The sequence below is a fragment of the Moschus berezovskii genome, chromosome 6, assembly GCF_049115385.1.
Source record: "Moschus berezovskii isolate FMDL1 chromosome 6, NW_MosBer_1.0, whole genome shotgun sequence".
NCBI classification, from domain to species: domain Eukaryota; kingdom Metazoa; phylum Chordata; class Mammalia; order Artiodactyla; family Moschidae; genus Moschus; species Moschus berezovskii.
The window spans coordinates 115278235-115299162 of record NC_142465.1 but is presented as its reverse complement, the minus strand read 5'-3'; the positions used below and the strand labels follow the sequence as shown (position 1 = coordinate 115299162).

The 20928-nt window shown below is 42.6% G+C and overlaps 1 protein-coding gene across 4 annotated transcripts in view; it reads right to left on the bottom strand.

Moving 5' to 3' along the window:
- TNRC6B (trinucleotide repeat containing adaptor 6B) overlaps window positions 1–20928 on the bottom strand; it is a 252336-nt gene that overhangs the window by 171778 nt on the left and 59630 nt on the right. For 3 of the 4 annotated variants that reach the window (XM_055394741.2, XM_055394745.2, XM_055394742.2), the window contains exons 2-3: window positions 13491–13565; window positions 7157–7247 (exon numbers count right to left, since the gene is read on the bottom strand). In XM_055394741.2, coding sequence (XP_055250716.1) covers window positions 7157–7201 — 45 coding nt within the window. In that variant the 5' untranslated portion in view covers window positions 7202–7247; window positions 13491–13565. Of the gene's footprint in view, window positions 1–7156; window positions 7248–13490; window positions 13566–20928 lie in introns of those variants that run through there. The other variant, XM_088837504.1, reaches the window with a different exon arrangement.

Genomic DNA, 20928 nt, shown 5'->3' with positions numbered 1-20928 from the left:
CTGCACTGTGGCCCAGAGGCTCCCTCAAGCCAGGACACAGGGGTAGTCAGAGGACTCATCTTGTCTTCCATTTCTCACTGATCACTGTCCTTCACTATCTGATGTCCAGTGCCTTGTAAAACTGTTGTTTCAAACACATTTGTGTATTTGTAAAGTTGTTATTTCTAGTGGGAGGGTAAATCCTATTTCTGATACTCCATCTTGCCCATCTCGCCTCTGAATTTCTTCTTGACTTACAAAGCTCTTCTTTCATACTGTTACATGAAAGCTTCCTCTACATCATTTAGGCATCAGGTCAAGTGCCACGTCTTTGAAGTGATGGATGAATCCTGACCACCCAACTGAAAGAGCTTCCACACTCAGCCACTCTCTAGCATAATGCACGTCATTATCTGAAGGGATTACCTATTTATGTGTTTTGTTGTCTCCAAGAATGCAAACTCCTTGAGGCAAACTTTGAATGTCTTATTCATCATAAACCATCATAAACCAATGTCTTATTCATCATCAACTTGCTGACTCTCTAATCTGCTAATCTCTGCTTTTCCTTCTTCTACTCTCTAAATGTTTATTTCTCCAGCTTCTGTCCTTGGACCTCTCTCTTCACATTCTTCACAGCAATTTCCTCTAATCTCACAGTTGCAACTAGTAACTTTGTAAAAATTAATCAATTTTATTTTTGATTGCACTGGGTCTTTGTTGCTGTGCATGGGCTTTCCCTGGGGCTACTCTCTAGTTGCAGTGTGTGGGCGAGATGGCTTCTCTTGTGGAGCACGGGCTCTAGACACACGGGTTTTAGCAGCTGCAGTACACGGGCTCAACAATTGTGGCTCTTGGGCCCTCGAGCACACAGGCTTCAGTAGTTGCAGCGCTTGGGCTCAGCAGTTGTGGCACATGGACTCAGCTGCACCACAATATGTGGAATCTTCCTCAACTACAGATCAAACCTGTGTCCCTTGAGTTGGCAGGTGGATTCCTATCCACTGTACCACCAGTCCCTCAACTATTAAATTTGAGTGATTCCCAATCTTGTATTTCCAGTCCCCACATATCCTGCCTCCAGTCCTGCATTTTCACCTTGCTGACAGTTTGCCGGCCTCTCAAACTCTGTATGTTTGATACAGAATTAATCTCATTCCCTCCCAAAACTGTTTTCTTTATTATGTTTCTAATTTGGCAAGGGCATCCCCATCCTCCCAGTCATTTTGCTTGAAACCTTGATATTACTCTTGGTTTCTCCTTTTCCTTTTCTCTCACATCAATTGCTAAATTCCATCCACTTTATAAATGTTACACCTTTCCAACCACCCACTCCATTCCAGGTACCATAAGTGGTTTAAAAAGGAAATATATATATTTCCTGAAATAGAAAGCTGAGAAGGACAGCTAATATTCTGCATAACAGAATCAATATTCAAAATGAGATTAGACAACTAAAGAGAAGGACAGAAATTCCCCAATTGTTTTTTGTCCTTATTGAATACCATTTACTAACAGAAAAATATACAAACCTTAAGTGTAGACAGTGTAGACATCAATGAATTTTAGTATTTACTTATTTATTTGGCTGTGCCAGGTCTTAGGTGTGGCACGTAGGGTCTTTGATCTTCATTGTGGCATCTGCCATCTTTAGTTGTGGCGTGCAAGATCTTTAAGTTGCAGCATGGAAACTCAGTTGTGGAATGTAGAATCTAGTTCCCTGACCAGGGATCGAAGCTAAGCCCCGTGCATTGAGAGCACAGCGTCCTAGCCACTGGATCACCAGCAAAGTCCCAACAGCCAACTTCTAGAAGCCATCCTCCACTTCTTATCTTTCTAGCAGAGACAGAGTCTTCTAAACTCAACAGACTGAAGTGTATACCTCCTAACTCAAGAATATATAATCTCATCTCTGAATTTAAACATCTCTCTCTCAAAAAAAAAGCCTATGGAAGATACTGCACGATTTCAGGGAATATTTCTTCAAAAGGAACATCAAAATTCTCCAAGAAGACGTCCTTTGTCAATCCTGTCCAACCATAAAGCATACCTGATTTCTGTCGGTACAATACGTACATGGGTATTTTTAAAAACTGCACTGACCCTTTCATTCACTTATTAGCTATTCTTAGCACCTTCTCTACCAATGCCATACCAAAATTGTCCTCCTTAAAAGGAAATCTAAACTTGTCATTTCAATTATGCACACTAAACTCAATTTAACAATGACTTCTATTTCAGAGGGAACATTAAGAAAAGTTGGACCCCACTTCCTTTCTTTCCTCCTCCAAATATCAGTCACCACCAGACAACAGTCAGAAGAGCAAGGTTCCAGCCTGAACCCAGGTGCCACCAGAGCAGCAAGGGCCAGCCTCATTGATCCCCAGGCTCCTTCAAACTCACAAGCCTGGTGAACCTCTTTCATAAGCACACTCGGCCTTCCTCCACTCATTTCTTCGCTCTTTACTCAAACATACCTGCGCCTCCTCCATTTAAAAAAATCTTTCACAGGACTTTCCTGGTGGTACAGTGGTTAAGAATTTGCCTTACAACAAAGGGGATGTGGTTCTATCCCTGGTCAGGCAACTAAGATCCCACAGGCTGCAGAGCAACTATGCCCAGGGGCTCTGGAGTCCATGTGCCACAACTACAGAATCCGTGCGCCACAATAAAAGATCCTGCATGATGCAACAAGGATCCTGCGTGCTGCAACTAAGACCGACACAGCCGAATAAATAAATACAATTTTCTTAAATCTTAGAAAACATCTTTCACTTGAACTAATACCTCCTTCTGGTCAGGGAACTAGGTGGTTCAATGGTAAATAATCTGCCTGCAAATGCAGGAGATGCAGGAGACTCAGGTTTGATCCCTGAGTCGGAAAGATCCCCTGGAACAGGAAATGGCAATCCACTCCAGTATTCTTGCTTGGAGACTCCCACAGGTCACAGAGACTGGTGGATTGCAGTCCATGGGATTGTAAAGAGTTGGATAAGACTGAGCACACAGCACACACACTACTTGGTGCTCTTCTCTCTTCATTTACTTCTAAATGTCACAACTGGATAGTAGACTATGACCACCACTCTTTATGTTTTTATCATTCCATTTCCTTTTAACCCATAAAATTGGTTTCTCATCCTCTTCCTCTTGAAGACCACTAGTAAATTTCTTTTAAAAACATTATTATGGAAAATGTCAAGCACATACAAAGTAAGTGCAAATGAACCCTTATGTATTCATCACCAAGCTTCAACAGCTGTGAGCATCCTGTCATTCTTGTTTCATCCATACTTCCATCCGTTCTCCATCCCTATTCAGTTACTATTATTTTACAGTTTTCACAGGTAAAGTGTAGCTGAAAAGTTGTACTTTTAATTGCAAATTCTAGAAGTATAATTTTGACAAATGGATATACACCTGTGTAATCCGTAGTGCTCTCGTATACAGAACATCTCCACCTCTCCAGAATATTTTGTATACCTTTTCTTTAATTAATTCTTCAAAAAATAAATCCAGATACATTTTCTCAATTACCAACTCCTTGGCTTCTCAGCAGCATCTGACACTACTGATTCTACCTTTTTTCTTGACATGTACTTCTTGGTTTCTAGGAAGCAAAAGTATTCCAGTTCATCCTCAGTCACGTCAGCTTTACCTCCAGTATACTTCCAGTCCGTCTTCCTCCACTTCACTGCAGTATGCTAATCCACTTTCTCTCTCACCCAAGTGACTGACTAGGACTGTCTTCTTTCTCACTGGTCTTCTTGCTCCCACCTCTGCTTCAGTCCAATCCATTCTCCACATAGAAGCCAGAGTGATTTTTAAAAAATGAAATCATAGGGACTTTCCTGGTGGTCCAGTGGCCAAGACTGCATGCTCAATGCAGAGGACCCAGGTTTGATCCCTGGTCAGGGAACTAGAGCCCTCATGCTGCAACCAAGAGTTTACATGCTGAAATTATAGATCCCACATATTCCAACTAAGACCTGGTACAGCCAAATAAATAATAAATAAATATTTTTTAAAAATGGAATCACATTACTCCCTAATTTAACAGCCTTCAGTGGCTTCCCAGTTGACAGAAATTCTTCCCACATGACAGAAACCACATTCTATGCCAGGGCCGTCAAGTTCTTGCAAGGTCTCGGCCTCCCTCTGTAACTTCCTATCACCGCTCAGTGGCACAGGACTTCTGACAGTTCTTGGAAGATGCCAAGGGCTTCTGAAGCTGTTTCTTCTGTCTGGCACACTGTTCTTCTAGCTCTTTACATAGTTGGCTCCCTCCGTCTTTACTGCTCGGCTGAAATGCCACGTGTTCAGAGAGGGTTTGCTTGATTAACCTAAGCTTGTCCTTCCAGTCACCCTGTATTGCATTATTTTATTTTCTTCATAGTATTGATCGTAACTCAGAATCATTATCTTTATTTATGTTTGTTTCTCCCACTAAAATGTAACCACCTTGAAAGTAAGAATCATGTATTTTTTGTTTATTGTTGTATATCCATTAATAACATATGCTCAAGAATTATTTTTTTTAATGATTTAATTCAAAGTCATTGTTTTGCAGAAAAGTCCCCACTTTTTCTCAACACCATTTACCTTTCCTGACTTATTTCTATTACCAGAAAACCACAAATTATGTTACCATAGTACTATGATAAATTCCTGAATTAACATCAAATCATTACAAATATAAGATTTTAAACAAAGAGAAGCATAAGAAAAAAGTCATAAAATGTAACGTAAATGAAGACTGATGAAAACAAAGTTATAATTTAATTTTAATAACAGAAGCATCTATTTATTGAAAGCGTAAAAAGAATATTCTTTTTTTAAAAAACTGTTATTTATTTGGCTGTGCCAAGTCTTAGTTGTGACACACAGGATCTTTAGCTGTGGCATGCAAACTCTTAGTTGCAGCATGTTGGATCTAGTTCCCTGACCAGGGATTGAACCCCGGCCCCCTGCATTGGGAGTGTGGAGTCTTAGCAACTGGGCTACCAAGGAAGTTCCCCCCAAAAAATATTCTTTTACTCTTTAGCCTAATTGATTCTGAACTGATAAAATATTCAATAATTGAAAAATAAAGAAATGCAGTCCTTCTTCCTCCCCCAGAAAGAAGGTAGAAACTGAGTCTCTGGTACTAAGCATTCTATGTCAATCTAGTTATACGCTTGCCAAGCAATCTTCCAATTTCTACCTAGTTTTCCAGGAAGAGAATGTACTAGTCAGAGGATCCAAGAATCCAGTCTTCCTTAACACTGTGGTTTATTATAAACTTATTAATTAGGGTCTTGGAGAAGGGTCTGTGTGTACTGTAGAAATCCTGGGGTCTGTATATTTTTGGTGACCGGGGTGTACATGTCTCGGTGTGTGTGTCTGGGGGACATTCCTAGAGTGTGTGCATATCTCACTTATTCCGACTGTCCTTAAACCAGGTTTAGGATCTAGATGAAAGTGAACATGTTAGGAACTAGAAGAAAGTGCTCAGTCGTGTCCGACTCTTTGCAACCCCATGGACCGTAGCCTGCCAGGCTCCTCTGTACATGGGCTTCTCCAGGCAAGAATACTGGAGTGGGTTGCCATTCCTTTCTCCAGGGGATCTTCCCAATGTCTCCTGCATTACAGGCAGATTCTTTTCCATCTGAGCTACCAGGGATGCCGGTCTGATAAAAAGTCTATTGGATTCTGCTTTGGCAGAAAGAAGGAAGGGATCTGGTGATATGGGGGGAAAAATAAACAAAGGGAGAAGATGACACCTGTCTTTCTACCTAACACATGGACTGGAATGCGGGGAGATTCAGAAAGAAGCTGAAGAGCATCTTTCATAAGGAGCTCTAGGGTTCAGGGCACAAACTGTGCTTCTCTGTAGCCCAGCCCATGTATCCATTAAGTAGTCATTCCTCATTCCGCTTCCCCTAACCAATCTCTGGCAACCACCAGCCTGTGTTCTATGTAATTATCTATTCTACATATTACATATAAATGGAATCATATGGGACCTTTTGTGCCAGGCTTCTTCCAATTAGCATGATGTTCTGGAGTTTCCTGGTGACATCTGATCCCTCTCCACTTTTGCTCTGGTGAAAGAATTTGTTGTTGTTGTTCAGTTGCTCAGTGGTGTCTGACCCTTTGTGACCCCATGGACGTGGAGAAAGAATGCTGCTACTTCTGCTAAGTCACTTCAGTCGTGTCCGACTCTATGTGACCCCACAGACAGAAGCCCACCAGGCTCCCCCGTCCCTGGGATTCTCTAGGCAAGAACACTGGAGTGGGTTGCCATTTCCTTCTCCAATGTGTGAAAGTGAAAAGTGAAAGTGAAGTCGCTCAGTCGTGTCCGACCCTTAGTGACCCCATGGACTGCAGCCTACCAGGCTGCTCCATCCATGGGATTTTCTAGGCAAAAGTACTGGAGTGGAGAAAGAAGAAACCTTCCCAAAAGAGTATAAGCAGCAGCGGCAACAGCAAAGGACATCCCTCAGGAGGGTTCAGGGCAGACAGCCCTACAGGTGTGGGGAACTGTCCAGGGCACAGTGTGGGATACCCTTGGAGCTCCCAGCAAGGATTAGAAATGATTTTGACAGGAGAAAAAGGGACGTGAAGGTGATACTGAGGGTTCTATATGACTAAGAAGAGAAAAAGCCAAGGAGACTCAGGACATGGAGTTAGATATAGACAGGTATCAACACAAACATAACTACTTCTACACAGGTGACAATGAAGTATTCATTTAAGCTTTAGCCTGAAAAACCAAACCAAATACCATTTACAAGTTTATAACTAAAAATGTCTAAAAATGATCAGTGATACCTCTGTGTAGCAGAAATAAGGAATAGGCTTTTTACTTTTTACCTTATACACTTCTGATTTGCTTTAATTTTTAAAATAAGTACATACAACTTGCATAATAAAACCTTAAAAGATAAAGTGCTAGTAGTCTACAAGTGAATCATAAATTTTTCTATGAGCACAGTAAAATTTGTTTTGAATTTGTCACAGAATGTAACAAAAGTGGATATTGAGAAAGAAAAAATCCTCTCAGTCTTAAGTGAGGTTTAATTCAAATCAATCGGGTGTCTAAATTCACCTAAAACACAACACCCACTCTCCTCACTCACTGTCCCTGTTGTTTAATTTTTGCTCAGACCGTTTGCACCTTTAGTAATTCACTGACCTTGGAACTGCTTTCTTCTGATACTTCTCCCTCATTGGTCTGCATGGGAACAGACTCTGTGCAAAACTCTGCAGAAACACACAAATACTGCCTAAAAGAGGTAAGAAGAGAAAAAAAAAATACATAAGGAATTCAGTGTGCATATCTGCTTTCTCAGATTACATTGGAAATTCTGTCACCAAGACTAAAAATAGTGTGAAGCAATGACCTTGAGTAATCTGTGTGTGCACATGCATGTGTGTGTGTGTGTGTGTGTAGTATACATACACACATATCCCAGGGAGAGAGGCAGGGAGAGAGTTTTCCCCACCTTGTTGCTGCTGCTAAGTCACTTCAGTCGTGGCCGACTCTGTGTGACCCCATAGACAACAGCCAATCAAGCTCCCCCGTCCCTGGGATTCTCCAGGCAAGAACACTGGAGTGGGTTGCCATTTCCTTCTCCAATGCGTGAAAGTGAAAAGTGAAAGTGAAGTCGCTCAGTCGTGTCCGACTCTTCGCGACACCATGGACTGCAGCCTACCAGGCTCCTCCATCCATGGGATTTTCTAGGCAAGAGTACTGGAGTGGCTTGCCATTGCCTTCTCCGTTCCCCACCTTATGAGAGCATAATTAGGAAAGGCTGAAGACATCGGAATAGTAAACAGTTCTAGATTTCTTTCCTCTTTTTATTTGACTTTTGGCAGAGGTTAAGAGTAAAAATCTTTAGCAATTCATACAGTACAAACATTGACCTGTTGGAAAAGTGGCCCACCTGAGAAAAGTAGGGGACCAGTTGTTATGCTGATGCTGTAGCAGGGCATATAGTCTAACTATCAGGCTAGGCTATTGCAAGTGGCTGGGTTTCTTAGGTTTATAATTTACTTTCAATATTTATGGCATTTTATAATTGAAAGTCAGGTATACTCTGATGGTTGATCCTACCTTTCTATTTTAAGAAAATCTGCTCAATAAACTAAATTTCAGTTTATTTTTATGTGATAACAGGCCTATAGGGCAAGATAATAAAAAAGTAGCAATTTTTCTTCTAAGAATCAGTTCAGTTCAGTTCAGTTCAGTCGCTCAGTCATGTCCGACTCTTTGCGACCCCATGAATCACAGCACGCCAGGCCTCCCTGTCCATCACCAACTCCCGGATAAAATGAGTCAAATAAAAGTATATTAAAATTTTATGAATTAAAATTAACCCAAAAGAAACTACTAAAAGTTTATGCAACCTTCAAATTAATTCATTAAATATGTAATTATTAATGACTAGGAACCATAAAGAAAGCTGAGTGCTGAAGAACTGATGCTTTTGAACTGTGCTGTTGGAGAAGACTCTTGATGGTCCCTTGGACTGCCGGAAATCAAACAAGTCAATTCTAAAGGAAATCAACTCTGAATATTCACTGGAAGGACTGATGCTAAAGCTGAAGCTCCAATACTCTGGCCACCTGATGTGAAGAACTGACTTATTGGAAAAGACCCTGATGCGGGTAAAGACTGAAGGCAGGAGGAGAAGGGGACGACAGAGGATGGGATGGTTGGATGGCATCACTGACTCAATGGACATGAATTTGAGTAAGTTCTGGGAGTTGGTGATGGACAGGGAAGCCTGGTGTGCTGCAGTCCATGGGGTTTGCAAAGAGTCGGACATGACTGAGCAACTGAAATGAAGTACTCAAACTGACACAAAACAAATCTCCATTATAATACAGGTATGAATATTTTTTTCAAATTCTTCAAAGGGCTCAAAGCTACAAAATATGAATGCTAAAATGGTGCTTGACAGTGTACCTTTTTGGCATGAGAGAAATCTTTAGAAATAGACAGGAGACATGCCAATCTGGTTCTCGCACAGGTTTCTCAACAACCACTCACAAGGTCTAAGGCCAAAAAGTGTTTCTGAGAACCTGTCTCTTCACTCAGTGAGTGGGAAAGGATATCAAAACACACACTGTGCTCATCTAGTAAGGTCTGCTGGGAACCAGTGTGTGTTTAAGGTAAACTGTGGAACTGGCAGGGTGGCAGCCCCTGGTCACCCCCGCCCCGCCCGCTCACTCTGCACGGGCCATCCCCGGGCCACCTGCACGGGCCGCCGTCCCCGGGGACACACAGGCGGCGAGACAGCCCTCTCGGCGTTTCCTGTCTCACAGCTGTGACGGTTGCGCCAAAGCGGAATCACTCTTTCTCTGAAGACCAAATCCCCAGCCCTGGAAAAACTCAACAACGTGACGAGAAAGATGTGGCATATAAACTGCTTCACAGATGTCTCTCAAGTTCCCATTCTACTTTACTGGAACACAGATTGCATTTCATAGGTGATACATTACAGCCACAGCAGACCAGGAAAGGCATCTCCATTATCTCTGTGCCATTTCCACTGGAACGAGCGTCCCTCTCCTGAGGTTTCACGCTTGGCTCCTCTCCATCCTCACACTCCACCCCAGTGGAGGGACAGGATCTCATATGAGTGGAGAGTTCAGAAGGAGAAACAAGCTATGTGAGCTCGGCCCCTCCTGTCTCTTCCCTTTGGAAGCCGCCTGTCCCTCAGGAGCACACACTGTGCTCCGCTCTCAGACCCATCAATACATGTCCCTCATGGTTACCTGTGACAGGTAAGACTTCTGAATTCTGAGCTTCACTGTTAAGACTCTGTTTCCTCCCGTAGATGCAAGCTGCATTCTCCAATACAGCTTTTTTTTTAAAAAATTAATTAATTATTTATGGCTGTGCTGGGTCTTCACTGCAGTGTGGGCTTTCTCTAGTTGTAGAGAGTGGGGGCAACTCTCTAATTGTGGTGCATAGGCTTCTCATTGCAGCGGCTTCTTTTGCTGCAAAATATAGGCTCTAAGGCATTTGGGCTTCAGTATTTGGGTCCAGTGGGCTCAGCAGTTGTGACTCTCGGGCTTAGTTGCTCTGTGCCATGTGGGATCTTCCTGCTCCAGAGACTGAATCAGTGTCCCTTGCATTAAAATGCAGATTCTTAACCACTGGGCCACCAGGGAAGCTCTCCAACACAGCTTTATTAGTGTCAAGATGATTTTTTTGGCCTCCCAAATCCCCTCCTCTTTTATTTCTCAATTGGTAGAGAACTCAGTCAAGCGAAAAAATACTATTTATTAGGTCTCTCAAAGACTTAAATCTTGTGCATGAAACTAGTGTCTTGATTAATAGACACCAAGCAAAATTTGAGGAGAAAGATATATGTCAAATTTCTGAGGCTTTTGTTAGGGCCAGGACTTTGGGCCTTGGTTCTTTTGTGAGGGGACAAAGTGCTTTGACCTTATAGAGGTTTACATTAGACCATATGAGTTTTTACAGTTATATGATAGCTTTTAACTATTGAGGCCAAATTTGAAGTTTATAAAGCATAGGCCACCCTGCATTTTGACCTTAGTGCAACTCTGTCTTCAGGTGTGTAGCCGTTTCTATAGGGACAAGATTGCAGGCACTGGGCACAGAAGACTGAGCAAGGCTTAGGGGCTTTGCTGGCCTCAGTGAAGCAACAAGCCACAGTTGGCAGCAGCAGTGATGGTGGGGTACTGAAAGCTCACCTAATGTCAGCTGTGCAAGTGGCCCCAGCATACAATGGCCACTCTGGCCTAGCAAGCAAATGCCAGCTGTGCTGGCCTCAGCAAAGGGAAGAGGACATTAGCAGGCTTGGGTGGCTCCAGAGTACAGAAGGCTGCTGCCTAACCTTGAATTATGCAGGCACAGCTTTTCCTAAGCAGGCATAGCTGAGGCAATGATTAGGCTTTAGGGAAAAGAGACATTCCTCCTACAGGCCTTGTAGACACCTAATGAGTGCAACAGTTATTTGCTATGTATGAGCTACAAGGTAGCTGGATTTCAGACAGCACAAGCACTATCAACCAGTGGCATTCTAAGTTTAAACTCTTTTTGCTAAGTTTATACAGGCAATCCAAAGGGGGGAAGGGAAACTGAAAGGCTTCTCACTAAATGTCAGGTTGATGTCCTTTATTTAATTTGCCCTCATTTGGGGTAGGGGTTGACTTTTTACTATCTTTAATGTTTTTCAAAGAGTTTTTGAGAAAGCCTCAATGCCATTCTTATTTGAAGGGATGGCTCATACCTATGCCTCAGGGTCTAAGTCAGTTTTCCTGCCCTTTTGAGGAAAAGACAGGTGAATAAAGTAGGTGACTGACAGTCTTTACCTGGTGCATTGCAGGCCTCAGCAGATGTTAGTTAGCAAACATGAGGAATGTCCTGCAGGCTCTGTGCTGGGTTGTCTCTAAAAGTTGACCAACATGTTAATATTTCAAGGCCCTCCAAGATCCAGACCTCACTGGTCTCTCCAGCATCATCGGCTAAGGCCTCTTTGGTCCTTTCTGTCTAGCCACACTGAACTACTTGTGCTCAGTGCTCAGTCGTGTCTGACTCTTTGCGACCCCATGGCTGTAGCCCACCAGACTCTTCTGTCCGTGGGATTTCCCAGGCAAGAATACTTGAGTGGGTTGTCATTTCCTCCTCTAACAGTGAGCTACTTACAGCTTTCCAAATACGCCAGATTGTTTCCAGTTTCCATGCTTTTGTTCATATCACTCTGCCTTTTCCTTCCCTGCTCCTCATTCAAGATTCAGCTTTTATAAAGTAATTCCTGTCCCATCTCTAGGCAGAACTGATGACTCCTTTCCCACTGTCTGCAAGGGATCTTGTGAGAAACTTATTAGCAGATCTGTAACACTGCATTGGATTTATTTTCTTACGCTGATGCCTCACCTATTAGATTATCAATGCTTTGACAATTATTTTTCAATCTCTGCATTCCCAGATTACTTAAAACTGTGCACCTGGAATTTAATAAGTATCCAATAAATTCCATTGTAAGAATGACTGAATTAACCAACTAAAGTCTTTTTTATTTAAAATTGCAGTTCACCGGGTCCCCACCACATGCCAGATGGTGCTGGACTACTATAGGAGAATGAGCTTTGGCTTTGAAGGAGCGGAACAATCATTCTTTGTCATTTCTTAGCTGTGTAATCTTGAGCAAGTTACTTAACATTATAATCTTCATTATTTTCATCTACAAAACTGATCAGGAGGAGGTATTACTCCTGCAAGGTGTCCAGGAGCAGCAAACAGGCACTACAAAAATAGTTCCTTCCCAAGAAGTCTCAGAGGGTTTACAGACCAGCAAAGGAGACAGAAAAATAAATAAATAACTCTTAATATAAAATAATGTTGTTTTATTGCTGTATCAACAACAGGTGCCCCTGGAACACAGATAAAAAAGAAATTCTGCCAGAAGAGCCTGGGATGAGGGGACAAGAGGAAAGATATAAACAGCAAAGTAAATAGTGGCATTCTTCTCCCCTCTTCCAAAATCTAAGCAAAGAAAAAAGCATCCATCCAGGCATAAAGTTGTGAAAAATAACTTCACATCTAGGGAACAGAACATAGTCTGGTAAGGTTTCCAGATAGTCAGTGGTGCTCAGTCACTCAGTCGTGTCTGACTCTTTGTAGCATGCCAGGCTCCTCTGCCCATGGAATTTTCCAGGCAAGAATACTGGAGTGAGGTGCCATTTTCCTATACCAGGGGATTTTCCCGATCCAGGGACTGAACCCAGGCATTGATTGTGCCTCCTGCATTGGCAGGTGGATTCTTTACCACTATTGCTACCTGGGAAGCCCATACAGATAGTGTACTGTAGTGTTAGTCGCTCAGTCTTGTCCGACTATTTGCGACCCCATGGACTGTCCATGGAATTTTCCAGGCAAGAATACTAGAGTGGGTTGCCATTCCCTTCTCCAGGGGATCTTCCCAACCCACGGTCAAACCTGTGTCTCCAACATTGCAGGCAGATTCTTTACATCTGAGCCACCAGAGAAGCCTCTTACAGATAAGGGTATACTAAAAAAGAAGCCAGAAATGTTGTTTGGAATTAGGTCTTGGAGGGGTTTGTAGGATGACATCTGCAGTGACTGGGAGCCATAAGAGCTGTTTAGGCAAAGGGGCTATGTGAGCAAATCTATGGCTAGACGCTGAGTCAGGCAGTGTGTGGACTACACACTGGAGTGGGGAGGCACCGGAGGCAGAGGAGCTAGGATACGTGCATGTAACACTGTGAAACTGCTAAATCTAATAACAAATCTAGTTCCATAAAAGGATGGGACACCAAGTGTCAGTATCAAACTAAATACAGGTGTTTTTAAAGGGACCTAGTGAAATGGAAATGCAAAGGACCAGGGGTGATGGCCACTTTAAGTTCCCTTCTGTAAGAACTCTGGAAAGAAGCATTAATATCAGAATGTACTTTTCTTTTTTTTAACATGAAGACGCTCTCATTTCATTGCCTGTACCTGGTGGATATCCATTTTTAAAACTTACCTTTGACAGTATCCTGGGGGCAACACAAGCCCGTGAGGATGAGTCTAGACTACATTCAGTGCAAAAACCAAAACCCTGAAAAGAGAAGAAAATCCCAATGAGCCTCATGCTCACAGCAAGACGCCGTGGTGAGCAGCAGTCATGTATAAACCCGGGCTTCTCTGCCTACCAGCTACTGACTCTTAGGCCAGTGGCCTAACGGCTCAAGCCTCAGCTTCCTCCTTCAACACCGGGAACAACAACAGTGTCTTCCTCATAGGGTTCTCTGAAAGTTTAGATGAAACACTTGTAAAACACTTTTACCACAGGGCAGGGCACCAGCCACATACTGGATAAAGGTGAGTGGATATTAAGAATGTGAACTGAAATATTTTCTGGAAAAAAAATTACAACTGATATTAAACCTTTATTATTTATTTAACCTTATTTCTTCTACAAGAAAAATACCAAACTGCTTTTTTTTCCTCCATTTGACACGAGGATGTCTCATCATCACTTTAGAACTAATGTATCCCAAACTGCACTCTTCATCTCCCACCCCCACCCTGTCCCACCCCCAGACTCCATTCTCCATTCTCCACTGTCTCAATCAAGGGTGTCATCCTCCACCCAGGTTCTGGGGTCAGAACTTTGGATTCATCCTGGATTTCTCACCCCACCCCAATCCTCTTACAGCCAGTCAGCAAACCCTATCATTCCTGCTTTCAAAATAGGTATCTTAGATCTACCCATAATTCTTCATTTTCATTGTTATCATCATTTCCTACTTGTGGAGGCCTCTGAGCTTGTTTTCTTGGGCCTACTCCCATTCCTCCCCGAGCCGTTTCTAATTAATTGCTGGAATGGCCTCTTAAGAATCAAAGCAAATGACAGCAAGCTGCTAATAAGTGCAATGAAAATGTTATTTTGTGAAGGAATGTTCTCTCTCTCTATATATATATATGTGAAATATATACACACACACATGAAATGACAGCCATATATTATTAGATATTTAAAGATCCCAGGCCAGTTCTTTCATTTTACAATGGCAGAAACAAATGCCAGAAGGATATTCTGCTCAATGTGGGGACAAATGCGGCAGAAATTTATCTGTGATTAGCATCAACACTGCTGTCAGAAAGCCCGTCACTATTTGGAAGTTGGCCACCTAGTTTCACAATCAAGTTAACATTTCTGTCCAAGAAAGCACATTCCACTTCCCATGGCTACAGATTATAAATTACAGCTTCAGTCCTACCTTAGGTCACAGCATTTGAGGTAGTGTTTTACTCAATCTCAAAGGTATCTTACTGCCCTCTTATCTACCATCATCTCTACCTTAGCTTATTTTCAGTGTCTGAATAAATAAATCTCAGATGGAATGGTACTATGATGAGTATTTGTTGTTGCTATTTAGTTGCTAAGTTGTGTCCGACTCTTGCGACCTCATGGACTGTAGCCCATTAGGCTCCTCTGTCCATGAGATTTCCCAGGCAAGGATACTGGAATGGGTTGCCATTTCCTTCTCCAGAGGATCTTCCTGACCCAGGGATCGAACCTGTATCTCCTGCATTGCAACAGATTCCTTATCTCTAAGCCACCTGGGAAGTCCTATATGATGAGTATCAGTAATATTTTAATTAATAGCTTTACCCTCCTATTATATAGACTGTTAGCCCAACAATCTTCCTTTCTAAAAAGCCAATTTGACCTTTGGGTATATCACTGGCAAAATCTAGTCAGCAGCTACCTGTTATCACTAGGGTAAAATTCAAAATCCCTCCAGTCCTGTCATCACATCACATCCTGGTCACATGGTTGGCACAGGGCTGCCTTGCTCATGATAATGTGCACTTACGTCTCTGGGAGCCCACTGCCTCATTCCCTTCTACTCCTCTTTGAAGATCTGCCTCAGGTGTCAGCTCCTCACAGTTTTCTGTACCCTTCTTGGCTGAAGTGTTCCTCCTCTGAGAAAGACCATATAATATCGGTAATATCCATGGATCTGTTTTCTTCATGCAACAGAACTCCTTGACAACAAGGACTATCTACGTCTTACATTACCTTTGAACTTGGTATCAGATGGAGGTCAATAAACACAGACTGAACTGAATGTTGATGTGATCCCAATAACTCAGTACTGCAGTGTGGATGTGTCCCCATTAAATGGCACTGGGGAAGGCTGAAGAAGCCAGCCACAGCTTCCAAGATAAGCCTGGCCCTCACAAAGGATGTAAACTCTGTGGTTATGTGTGACGCTCAGCACCTCAGAGAAAGACGGGATTCTTGAACTTTTTCTCAACCACAGACTAGCAAGATAAAAGACTTAATTTTCAGTTCTCTATTGTAATTAGTTTCTGCCCAGGCTTAAACATCCTTCTCAGGGTAAACACTAAATTCTGTACCAACTTCATATAGGGGCCCATTATTACATATCTTGATAACAGACAAGCTTAAGACACAGTGGCCAGGTCGGTCCTTTGCCTGTTTGGCAGTTGATCCCAGACACTTGCTGGCGGTCAGTGATGGAAAAGGAGTTAAAGCAGAGGAGTTGCCAGCGGGGGAAACTGGGCAGTTTTCCAAGTACTCTGGAAACCAGTTTTTACAGAACAGCTTCATTACTTTCTCTGCAGGGCCATGAACCTCTGTATCAGATGCATTCCTATTCAAGGTAAACAGAAAATTTAATTCTAAAATCAACACTGAAAATTATTTAATTGCAGTTATCTACAGCACTGTTTTCCTTCTAAGGTATGAGTAATGGCAAATTCCTCCCAAACACCATCTGAAATGTTCAGAACCGCCCTATAATCCTTCCATCTGATCATGTGTAGCCATGGCAGTAAACTACTTGAACTGCTCCAGTTTTCTCTATTCTCTCACAGAGTAACCAAATTGGTCTTGAAATTCACACAGTGGGGTGGGTTCAGTGGATCTTGGACTACATCAATATCCAGGCCCTGCAAAACTTCAAGTAGGCTTAAAGAGTTTCTCCACAGCCAAGTACAGAACTAAACTCACTAGATGGAATTAGAACTGAATCCTTTACAAGGAATATGAAAAGAAGTACATATCCAATAAACTATATTTACTAATAATGCCTCTGATATGATGGAGTTTTAATTTTCAAACTTGATTGTTCTGCATGATTCTTCTAAATATAATTTTAATTCTCATTTCAAAAGCTTCAAGCAATACAGATAAAGTCCTTGACGACTGCCTTCTCTCCCTGCCCTGGTCCTCCCAGGACTCACTACTACTGGTATGTTTGATAATCAGCATAATTCTCGAGATGCAGATTATTAAGAATACACTGTAAACTTCTGAGTCACAAATAACACTGAAAACCCGGACTGTCCACATTGTTGGCGACTGGCCTAACTTCAAGCAAGACATCTGGAAGAGCAGCAGATGTGGGGGTGGAGCAAAACACCAGCAATGAGGCCAGGGAGGTTTTCCTGGGAGGCGAACACAGACCAGGAGACTGGGGGCAGACAGGAGGGTACTATGAATCCAGCTCTATATGTGGGGCACACAGCCCAAGAGGGAAAAAAGGAACCTGTTGAATTAAGTAACACCAATAATAAAGTCAGAGCCTAAGGGGTGCAGACAAAAGCAGCACTACTACAGGAAGATGGGTTTATTCAGCTACCAATACCCAAGGGTTACCATTGTTCCAAGATCTGGAAATGCTACTTGCAGTTTTAGGTCATGTCTACTTCATTTCTACTTTGGAAATTCTGTAAAAATGTTCAAGTCTGCCCATTCCTAAAATCACCCCCTTTAATCCTAAAATCTCCTCCAGATGGTGTGCCTTTCCTCCCCTCTGCTGCTGCTGCTGCTGCTGCTAAGTCACTTCAGTCGTGTCCGACTCTGTGTGACCCCATAGACGGAAGCCCACCAGGCTCCCCCGTCCCTGGGATTCTCCAGGCAAGAACACTGGAGTGGGTTGCCATTTCCTTCTCCATCTAGTCAAGCTCTATTTACAGGGGATCTTCCCTACCGAGGGATCGAACGTGGGTCTCCTGCATTGTAGGCGGATTATGTCCTGTCTGAGCCATTAGGGAATATCCCTTAAAAAAAAAAAAAAATATATATATATATATATATATATATATATATATATATATATATTTGGCTGCACCAGGTCTTAGTTGTGGCATGTAAGATCTTTAGTCACGATATGTGGGACCTAGTTTTCTGACCAGGGATCAAACCTAGGATCCCTGCATTGGGAGCCCAGAGTCTTAGTCACTGGACCACCAGGCAAGTCCCAAGCTCTTTAAAAAGAAGTTTTATTTGTGGTCTCAGTGTCCTAATCTCTCATGGAGTTAAAAATCATCAACATTTGGTTTCTTTCCCTATCATTCCCAGTTGTCAAATACAGTGGCTATCACTGAATTATTTGCTGTAACCTTTCTTTGACTTCTAAAAATTAGAAGGATCTGAAACACTTGTCATTCGGAAGCTCCTTTCCCATCTTGATGTTAAGGACGTGAGATTCCATCACTAGACCAGGGGCACTTTGCTTTAGTTCCCGGTCCTTGGCTGAGTGTGGATCTTCCTGTCTCCCTAAGCTTGCAGCCAGTCCAAGGCCCTTGTCAATATTGTTGATTTTCAGATTCCCATCATGGGCAGGGGGCTGCAGGGTAAGAAGCAGCTGCTTCTGTGCATGGAGGATTGGGGAATAAAAGTCATGGTGAAGAAATTCAACTCAACTCCTGGCTTTAAAGATTTGAGCATAGTTCTGATGCTCAAACTGACATGGAACATATTTAGTCCCTTTATCCCACAGAAGGGGTTTCCCTGGTAGCTCAGACAGTAAAGAATCTGCCTGCAATGCAGCAGACCCAGGTTCAATCCCTGGGTCGGGAAGATTCCCTGGTGAAGGCCACGGCAACCCACTCCAGTATTCTTGCTTGGAGAATCCCACGGACAAAGGAGTCTGGCAGGCTACAGTCCATGGGGTGGCAAAGAGTTGGACACAACTGAGCAACTGAACAACAACATATCTCAATGACTCCCAAATCTCTCCCTAGGGCTGACCTTTCTTACAACCTTCAAAGCTATGTACATAACTTTCTAATGTCAAGAGACTTCTCTACCTCATGTTCCATAGGTCCCTAAAACACAATATAATGAAACAAAATAATCCTCCCCTTAAAATAATCTGCCTCTCTTGGGAATACTAGCATCCCACTCAAAAATCTGGAACCACCACCTCCATCTTCCTCTCACCAAACTCTGTCAGCTCTGCTGCTGCTGCTAAGTCACTTCAGTCGTGTCCAACTTTGTGTGACCCCATAGACAGAAACCCAGCAGGCTCCCCCATCCTTGCGATTCTCCAGGCAAGAACACTGGAGTGGGTTGCCATTTCCTTCTCCAATGCATGAAAGTGAAAAGTGAAAGTGAAGTCGCTCAGTCACGTCCGACTCTTCGCGACCCCATGGACTGCAGCCTCCCAGGCTCCTCCATCCATGGGATTTTTCAGGCAAGAGTACTGGAGTGGGGTGCCATTGCCTTCTCCACTGTCAGCTCTAATCCTCCAATATTTCAACAGGTACTTTCTTCCCTATTCCTATCATCTCTGCCTTAGTTCTGGCATAGTTTCCACTGATTTATTCCACTTGTTTTTTAAACTGGTTTTCTTACCCGTAAGACCCACCCAGCCCCACTGCCATTAGAATTACTGTTATAACGAGTAAAACCACAGGGTCTTTCAAATGCCTCTCATCCTTCTTCAAGATGAAATCCAATTCCACTGAGTGGTATACAAGGCCTGGGATGCATTCAGCTCTCAGCTTCATTTCACAAAACCACTCTGCTTTCAGTTTCTCTTCAGTACCACAGGGTTTCATGTGTCTGTGACTTTGTACATGTTGTCTCAACTGGACTCCCTCTCTCACAGGGCAAATTTCAATTTTGATGATGCAAGAAAAGGGAAACCTTTCCTATAAAGTTTGTCTTGATTCTTCTCTTTTGCTCCAGGTGCTCTGGATGGGTCCTTTCTCTGGGTTAGCAACTATACTCGGTATGTATTTCCACTAGGCTTGTTTATGTTGTATAGACTACAAGGTTGTAAGTTTACTGAAGACAGGAAGGGCTAAGTCTTTTTATCACAGTATCACCATCAAGTAAAACAGTGCCAGTGCAAAGCATATTCCAATAAACTCTCCTGAAACAAAAACATGCATTTGGAGGGGGGAAATAGAAAGTCAACTCAATATAATATTCTTTGTTTACTGAAGTAAGGGTGCTGTTCACTGCTTGTAACAGTACCTCCAGGGCCACAGTACTGATTCCGGTCATTCACTCAGTGGAGAAGCCACCTGCCAGGTTTCATGTCTGTCTTAGAAATACCATGTTGAAGTCATGCTAGGCTCTCAGGGCACTGTGCTACCCACATGAACCCACAGATTTCCACGGAGAAGCTATGAAGAAACTCTGGGACTGAGAACAGGACCCTGGCATAAAGATGTTAAATTTATTCTTGGTAACTTTTAAGTCAGGGAAGAGTTGCCTAATAAATAAACTGAAACAGGGATAAAGAAAAAGGCATGTGCCTCACCTTCAACTACTAATCCAGTTTGGTCAAATGGAACTAATGCCCTCTGGCTTAGTCCAGGACAACTTGTCAATTCTTTAACACAAAGGGCTTCAGAAAGTAAAGCTACCTTCTAAGACCTACACAAACTGCTAGTCACATGAAGGTGGGGATGGGACGGCATGGAATAATGACTGCCAGCTATAAGAACAGCAGAGGCAGCTATTGAACAGCAGATTCAACTCAACTAGCTTTCCTGAGGCTTACGAAATGCCTAGCATTATGCTCGCTGGTTTTAGAACAAGGGCCTCTGACTAGGTTTTACTGCAATCATTGGCCACAAAGAATTAAAGAGATTAGGGGGCTTCCATGGTGGTCCAGTGGCTAAGACTCCGTGCTCCCAACAAGGCTCTGGGCTCCCAACACAGGGGACCAGGGTTCAATCCCTGGTCAGGGAACTAGATTCCACATGCCATAAGTAAGAGCTCACCTGCCACAACTAAAGAGCCCACATGTCACAACAAAGATAGAAGATTTGTCATGCTTCAAGTAAGACTCGGGCAGCCAAATAAAGAAATATTAAAGAAAAGGAAAATAATTAAACAGGCTAAGATGTTCAGCTTTTGCACCCAATATATTGATGATCTGTAATCAAAAAGTCTTTAATTCTTTTTCCATGTTGTATATTAAATTTATGTAGTTTTAAAAAAATCAAATAGTTATTTCTATGAAGGTTGTCTACATAATTTCAAATGTATATTGGTTCTCCACTAAAACAGTAAGGGAAAATTTAATATTGATATTAAAGATAATAATAATATTATTATTACTATGCTGTGTTCAGCAATATACATCATGGACATCTCATTTAAGATATGAGATACCTATCCTTAGAGCTTCCCTGGTGGCTGA